Source organism: Mya arenaria, chromosome 11, assembly GCF_026914265.1.
Source record: "Mya arenaria isolate MELC-2E11 chromosome 11, ASM2691426v1".
NCBI lineage: Eukaryota > Metazoa > Mollusca > Bivalvia > Myida > Myidae > Mya > Mya arenaria.
In genome coordinates this window covers 23,035,476-23,044,039 of record NC_069132.1, presented here as the reverse complement: position 1 = coordinate 23,044,039, position 8,564 = coordinate 23,035,476, and the positions used below count along the sequence as shown (strand labels likewise).

At 37.0% G+C, this 8,564-nt stretch overlaps 1 protein-coding gene across 2 annotated transcripts in view; it reads right to left on the bottom strand.

The window, feature by feature from the left end:
* Window positions 1-1,791: 1,791 nt before the first annotated feature.
* The window catches only part of LOC128208185 (methionine synthase-like), a 32,702-nt gene continuing 25,929 nt past the window's right edge, over window positions 1,792-8,564 (bottom strand). For both annotated transcript variants that reach the window (XM_052911615.1, XM_052911616.1), the window contains exons 25-31: window positions 7,640-7,715; window positions 7,147-7,302; window positions 6,553-6,734; window positions 5,754-5,890; window positions 4,725-4,791; window positions 3,934-4,035; window positions 1,792-3,562 (exon numbers count right to left, since the gene is read on the bottom strand). In XM_052911615.1, coding sequence (XP_052767575.1) covers window positions 3,275-3,562; window positions 3,934-4,035; window positions 4,725-4,791; window positions 5,754-5,890; window positions 6,553-6,734; window positions 7,147-7,302; window positions 7,640-7,715 — 1,008 coding nt within the window. In that variant the 3' untranslated portion in view covers window positions 1,792-3,274. The remainder of the gene's footprint in view (window positions 3,563-3,933; window positions 4,036-4,724; window positions 4,792-5,753; window positions 5,891-6,552; window positions 6,735-7,146; window positions 7,303-7,639; window positions 7,716-8,564) is intronic.

Genomic DNA, 8,564 nt, shown 5'->3' with positions numbered 1-8,564 from the left:
TTTATTAAATGTAAAATGGCAAAAATGAAATAAAAGATGTGGAATAATTGTAAGACATGGTAACAATGAAGTATAACAATCTTATTTAAAACCACAATATCAAACACATAATAATTTGATAATTTATAGTAACATTATAATGCCAACATTTCTTAACTGAGAACAGAAGCATCCACAACGTTTAAAACAAAATACTAGCAAAAAACCGCATAGTCGGGACTGTCCAGTAGCTGATGGTTGTATACCAAAGCACAAGCATTTAACATACAGAATTTTAGATAAAGTAAAGAAACAAGAGCTGTCACAGTATGTGACGAATGCCCCCGAATGTGACATTGACCTACGAACAAGGTCAGTACATGAAAAGTTGATCTTGCCTTTACGTGTCAAATACATATGGCAAGTTATTTTAAATTGCCTCTGAACATAAAAAAATACCACCCATACTTGACAACCTACACTGTTATGTCCTTATATTCAGCATTCCATTGTGAATAAACACTTAGTGCATCTTTCACCTTAGAGGTATAAACATGTAGCAAGTTATTTTAAAATCTGTCCATACAAGGGAAAGTAACAGCCCTGACACAACAACCTATACTCTATGTCCTTATATGCAGCACTCCATTGTGAATAAACACTAAGTGTGACCTTGACCTTTGAGGTAGGGACACGGGTCTTGCACGCGACACGTCGTCTTGGTATGTGGAACACATGTGGCAAGTTATTTTAAAATCTGTCCATACAAGGGAAAGTTACAGCCCGGACACGACAACCCATACTCTATGCCCTTATATGCAGCACTCCATTGTGAATAAACACTAACTGTGACCTTGACCTTTGAGGAAGGGACACGGGTCTTGCACGCGACACGTCGTCTTGGTATGTGGAACACATGTGGCAAGTTATTTTAAAATCCGTCCATACAAGGGAAAGTTACAGCCCGGACACGACAACCTATACTCTATGTCCTTATATGCAGCACTCCATTGTAAATAAACACTAAGTGTGACCTTGACCTTTGAGGTAGGGACACGGGTTTTGCACGCGACACGTCGTCTTGGTATGTGGAACACATGTGGCAAGTTATCTTAAAATCTGTCCATACAAGAGAAAGTTACAGCCCGGACACGACAACCTATACTCTATGTCCTTATATGCAGCACTCCATTGTGAATAAACACTAAGTGTGACCTTGACCTTTGAGGTAGGGACACGGGTTTTGCACGCGACACGTCGTCTTGGTATGTGGAACACATTTGGTAAGTTATTTTAAAATCTGTCCATACAAGGGAAAGTTACAGCCCGGACACGACAACCTATACTCTATGTCCTTATATGCAGCACTCCATTGTGAATAAACACTAAGTGTGACCTTGACCTTTGAGGTAGGGACACGGGTCTTGCACGCGACACATCGTCTTAATATGTGGAACACATGTGGCAAGTTATTTTAAAATCTGTCCATACAAGAGAAAGTTACAGCCCGGACACGACAACCTATACTCTATGTCCTTGTATGCAGCACTCCATTGTGAATAAACACTAAGTGTGACCTTGACCTTTGAGGTAGGGACACGGGTCTTGCACGCGACATATCGTCTTAATATGTGGAACACATGTGGCAAGTTAATTTAAAATCTGTCCATACAAGAGAAAGTTACAGCCCGGACACGACAACCTATACTCTATGTCCTTATATGCAGCACTCCATTGTGAATAAACACTAAGTGTGACCTTGACCTTTGAGGTAGGGACACGGGTCTTGCACGCGACACGTCGTCTTGGTATGTGGAACACATGTGGCAAGTTATTTTAAAATCTGTCCATACAAGGGAAAGTTACAGCCCGGACACGACAACCTATACTCTATGTCCTTATATGCAGCACTCCATTGTGAATAAACACTAAGTGTGACCTTGACTTTTGAGGTGGGGACACGGATCTTGCACGCGACACGTCGTCTTGGTATGTGGTACACATGTGGCAAGTTATTTTAAAATCTGTCCATACAAGGGAAAGTTACAGCCCGGACACGACAACCTATACTCTATGTCCTTATATGCAGCACTCCATTGTGAATAAACACTAAGTGTGACCTTGACCTTTGAGGTAGGGACACGAGTCTTGCACGCCACACGTAGCCTTGGTATGTGGAACACATGTGGCAAGTTATTTTAAAATCAGTCCATACAAGGGGAAGTTACAGAGCCGGACGGACGGACGGACGGACGGTGCAATTTTAATATGCCCACCTTCGGGGGCATAAAAATAACAAATCACTTTTCTAAAATTACCAAATATCATACAAAAGTATGAAGATGAATGCTCAAAATATACACTGTCAGGAGCGTAGCTGCCTATACGCGAGTACGCGGCTGACTTCACATGATTCTGAATAAAAAAATAAAAATAATAAATCAGCCGAAGATGCAGTTTGCGTACTTGACTAAATGATCCTAAACCTGTCCATTTTCCAGTACTAAAAAAATAGCACCTCAAACCGCCCAGAATGCACCATGGTTTCCCCCTAGCACAATTATGATTCCACCTGAATAGAGGGCTAGCGTCGCGCCCGACTGTTATTTTAATGATAAAACAAGATAAAGCACATTTAATAAAACAAAAGAATGCCCTAATATTTGTTAATATCAATTTGTACACTCACTATTTAATTAGGTATATAATTGTGTTCAACAGATGTGTAATACAAAAATAATAATTAATTGTACAATCTTGCAAATCTAAGGTTCATTCAATGTGAATGAAAACTAACAGTTCACTTATTTGTTCGATTAATGTCTGGTGTTTAGTCCAAAGAAATAATGTCAAAGACTGAGCTGTCATGGATATAATAGTTTATATTCAAAGATTCCAACATGCATGGAGAAAGTTAGCGTATTGTTGTTTTATCACAAAATTTAATTCATAAAACTTTCATTCATATTTGAGATCAAGGAGTCTATTCTGGTTGACAAATCTACCTGCCCTCATGCTAGTATTTTCTAAAACGAGTTTTTTTTGTGAAACCACACAACCACCTACATGTATGTCATACAAAGTCAACAATGTCACTAATCACCATCAAATGGCAGCCCTAATTTCTACCCCTTTTAGTATCAGAAATAAATAGATTTGGATTATCACTTCTAAATCAGAAAACTGTAATCATTTTCATGCACAAACTTGATAAATATTTAAGTTATCAACAGGTTTTTTTCATTATCAGGGGGTATCATCTTATTCTAATTATCAAGATTCAGCACTGTCCATTCTACTCCACATCGTATGCTAGATTGGTGCCCAGCCATCGCTCCACTACACTGATGTCCATCTGTTTTCTTGCTGCGTAGTTCACAACCTGATCTTTGTTCACTTTTCCTGTAGCAAAGTAAGAGCTCCGTGGGTGCGCGAAGTATATTCCTGACACAGATGCGGCAGGCTCCATGGCGAGAGACTCGGTGAGTGTGATCCCAACCTTGTCGGCTCGCAGCAGTCGCCACATGGCATCCTTTTCTGTATGGTCTGGTTGGCTTGGGTAGCCAGGTGCAGGACGAATACCCTGTAAGACAAATTACATACAGTGATTGAAAATAAAATTTTACGTTTTTCCGTGGAAGGATGGCATACTCGATATACTCATATGTGACTTCTATTTCTCATTTTTATTTTTCAATGGAAAGCAAATCAAAAAAGTTTTGACACAACGTTTTTGGTTGAGATTTTAGTCTTTTTAATTTCCATGTACTTGTATTTTCCAATAAACATTGTAGTTGTGAGGTAACAAAATCTGATTACAATGTTTGTAGAAAAGGAAGGAAAAACTATTTTTAGCTAACAGTAGCCCCTACCTGCGAGTAAGATTACATGTATTATTGGTCCCAGCCCCTACATATGGCAATACCGAAAATTCTACACGTGTTTTTCACCAACCTGATATTTGATTTTGTGGAGTTCGGCAGCATCGAGATTTTCTGTCTTTACATAGCCCCATAACTCTCTCCTCACTCTCTCATGCAGTTCCTCTGCAAATGCCTGAAATTTGAAAAACAGAGTTATGGACCTTGGTTCAAATATACAAAGGTAAATGGTAAAATGTGTACGAAGTTTTATGCGAATATCTTGACTTATGGTGAAGGTCAAAGATTGTTTCTGATGGATACACTGCCCACGCCTAACAAAGTACTGATGAACGAGCAAGTGTATGAACACTTTGTTTAAACAAAGCTATATGCATGGGTGTGCAAGAATATTTCAGATGTACTAGTATTTAATTTTAAGTTTTAAACATGGCACCTTAGATCATGACAATGGCATCATAATAATGTTTTAATGAGAGTGGGTTTAGGGACTCTCTCAAAGAGGCAAACTTTGGGAAGAAATGCCCCCCCCTCCAAGTATTGCAAATCATTAATAGCATGTAGTAAAACGAAGTATTTAACTGAAAGCTTCTTAAATGCAGGAAATTTCTTTATATGTTTAATTCTTGGATTAGAAGATCTCAACTTTGATAAAAATAGATGTCCGAGATATTTGTGTATGCACTGCTGACATTACTGATTGATGCTCAATAAGTTTGCTGCAAGGCTTGTATATTATGGCTCAAATGTATTCAGAAAGAAAACAGTTTAACACGAATATCAATTTAAAGTGTCTCTTTATTGACTTAATGGATAATGCGTTTTGGCGCCCATGTATGACAGCGTCCTTTTAAAGAAGCGTACCTCAGCAAGTCTGTCCGCCAAGGCCTTCACCATGATGATGCTGTAGTCATCAAACTGTTCCTCAAACCTGCACACAAGACAACACACTATTAATACACTCAATTCATTTCAAAACAAATAAGGAATGAATTGAATGATGTTAATATTAGGGTATGACCTCCACACATACTTTAACCAGCCCAACTGCTGTCATGTCCCATATAATTTCATCATTCACGCAATTCACTACTTATATTTACACCAACAGTTTATTATTTCTTTCCAGAAATGTTAAAACAACCCCACTAAATTTCATTTAAGAAAACCTTACGGTCATTCTTTCTTACCCATTTTGTTAATAGAACAAACAGAAACAATTTATCATATGTAGTCATAATTAGGAGGAAAAAATTTAATCACTTCATAGTTGATACTTTCTATAACTTTTTAATGTCAAGTTGCAAAGCTAATAACAACAATACATTCAACTGAACACTTTTCAACAGGTTGATTCAAGTTTTTCCTGGCCTGCTGACACAATATAAACTATAACATATAAACAATTTTCAATTCATATTCATACGCAATGATTTGTGATCAAACATATCCAAAGATGTCGTGTTCATCAGAAAATATTCGCAATTGCTGAAAGGTCATTCATTTAAGGAATGGAAGTTGAGGCGTTGATATTGCATACATATATAGGTAATAGCCTTATGTTTCTTGCATTACAGGGCATTGCTGTAATTTGAAATAATGTTGAAAATTGAAAATGTTTGCATGATCACAAACTAAATGGCAAATAAAATACATAAAACATAAGATGGTAATCAAAAAAAAGAATTCTATGCATAAAATAAAAGTGTTTCATATTATACAAAACATTAGTTCCATGGAAAAATATTGCCTTCATGGAACCGCTTAACAAATATATTCAGTCATCATGTATTTGCAGAAAATAATAAAAGTGCATCTGTAAACTAACGTGTATACATGCAGTTTTTTGTACATGAAATCCGTAATAATCACTCATAGACTGTTTAGACTTACTTTTTGCACATTACATCCACCCCGTGTCCAGTAGTGACAGCAAACAGCCCAATATGGTCAGTCACTTCGGAGCCTTTCGGTGCAATAAAGTCTGATAAACATAGGTACGGGTCACTTGAGGCCGAATCCTTCTCAGCCTGGAAAAGTAACGGGTAGATTAAGTTCAAATCTGTACAATAATGGTGATGATGAAATAAAATTATTGTTTAGACTACCCCAAACTTTTGTATGAAACTGGTTAAGTTATCAACAGGTTATCATTTGGTTGGTTTGCACCATGCAGCTTGATTGGTCTACAGTAATAATTGAATAACTATTGTCCAAACAATAAAGATTTGGGCTTACCACACCAAAGTATTTACTACTTTTATTCAATTCGCTGCAGGAAGAGTGAGGCATGGATTCCTAGGACATCGGGAAATTATTGTGAGAACAAATGTGGAATTTTAAATGCAGTATAGTCTATGTGTACAAGTATGTGTATATGTATTTACAATGGGCACTCAATGTAATACCACTGTGTTTAAATTATAATGGAGGTTATACAAAATTTTAGCATCAAAGGATCCCTACACCTCAATGTTGTTCCTAACACTCCCTGGAGGTAAAACACCTTCCTAACATGTCTAAAGATAACTTACACCTAACCTGTTGCTAAAGTTTGTGTTATCTCTTGATGATTCAGCAATCTCACTGTGCCCCTGAATAGAACTTAAACTCCATGGGGGTAAAACTTCAACTGGCCCCCTCCCCCCTTCACGCCAATTTGTCTAGAGATAACCTTCCCCACAACCCCTACCTGTTGTCTAAGCCCATGCAGAGTCTCAAGGACCTCCCCTGTCTCACTGTACACTTCAATATCATCACCGACACCTGCTGCAGGGTAAAATGCCACCACTCCGTGTGCCTGGAGACTTCCTGATGCCACAATCTCTTTTAACATCTTCTGCGCTTCATCATACACCTTTTTAGCCTCCGCACCTAGAAAAAGTTGTTTGAAATGTTAATCATTATATATCAGTTTAAGTGCTTTCAAAATTTTATTAGTGTTTGCTAATAAATGTACCACTTAAAAAATCTAATACATTTTGCCAAAAGAGAAAAATAAAGAACTTATTTCCAAAATACATTCTATATTTACACAAAAATATTAATTACAAAACATCCAACAAAAAGTGTTCATATGATAGCTCCAATAATAAGGAGGGTCCCAGTATGTAGGTTTCTGGTTCTCCTAATCTGTTCATTTGAGTATTTCCCTGAAACTAAGTTTAATACAAGAAGAAAAATTAAAATGTAAATGTAATGTTATAAATATAATCGTGTCCTAATGTACTGTATGATTCGATATAAAGGGCATGTTGTCATTACATTTATTTTGACTACAACTCACCAACAGCTTTATCATTGAAGATTTTTGGGTATCCCCTGTTAGGGTATTTCCCCCTGAGCTGCCAGACGTCGAAGAAGGGTTTCCAGTCAATGTACGGTATCAGGCGGGTGAGATCATAGTCTTCGAACATCTTCACACCAATAAATGATGGGGGACCTGTAATGTTATGCAATGACCTTGTAGGACCGTTGACTGTTTCTATTTTGTGAGTTCATTTAAAATGACGTTCAAGTCTTGACCTATTTTGTGACGTTTAAATTCACCATGCCACAAAATAAAATCATCTGAAGATAAAATTTGAAATTGAACATTTTGCTCACTTTTAAAATGGTGAAATTCATGAAAATTAAACCCTCTGAAATTTAAACATTAAACCCTCTGAAATTAAAATAGTCTTCAATATTGCTTGCTTAAGGATACACATACATAGGAATGAGATGAATGAAGTGAAGAACCTCATAATATCTTACGGTAACCTTCTAACATCACCTACCAGGAGCTGGCTCAGCTGACCAGTCTATATGGAGCTTTTTGGCCTGAGCCTTCTCTAAGGGCAAGTATTTTCTATCCTGGATGTCAAGAAAGAAAGCTGTTAAACATACAAGTACTTTAATACACTGATGATGACTAGTGTAAACAGAGTATGTTGGTTTTTAAGGAAAGAAGTATTAAATTATAAGTTAACAGACCATATTCCATTGTTATTGGTTGCCAGTTGGTTTTAAAAGCTATTAGAATGTTATTTGTATGATTTTAACTAAGCAAGCTAAACGAAAATTGTTCTAAAAGGGAGTAAATAATGACCAAAATCTCACTGAAATTCAAGCTGTGAAAACTGTTACAAAAGGAATAATTCCATGACCCAAACTACACTAGAGTGCAAGCTATATGAAAGTTGTTCCAAAAGGGAAAATACTATGACCCAAACTACACTAGAGTGCAAGCTATATGAAAGTTGTTCCAAAAAGGGAAAATACTATGACCCAAACTACACTAGAGTGCAAGCTGTATGAAAGTTTTTCCAAAAGGGAAAATACTATAACCCAAACTACACTAGAGTGCAAGCTATATGAAAGTTGTTCCAAAAGGGAAAATACTATGACCCAAACTACACTAGAGTGCAAGCTGTATGAAAGTTGTTCCAAAAGGGAAAATACTATAACCCAAACTACACTAGAGTGTAAGCTATATGAAAGTTGTTCCAAAAGGGAAAATACTATGACCCAAACTACACTAGAGTGCAAGCTATATGAAAGTTGTTCCAAAAGGGAAAATACTATGACCCAAACTACACTAGAGTGCAAGCTGTATGAAAGTTGTTACAAAAGGGAAAATACTATGACCCAAACTACACTAGAGTGCAAGCTGTATGAAAGTTGTTCCAAAAGGGAAAATACTATGACCCAAACTACACTAGA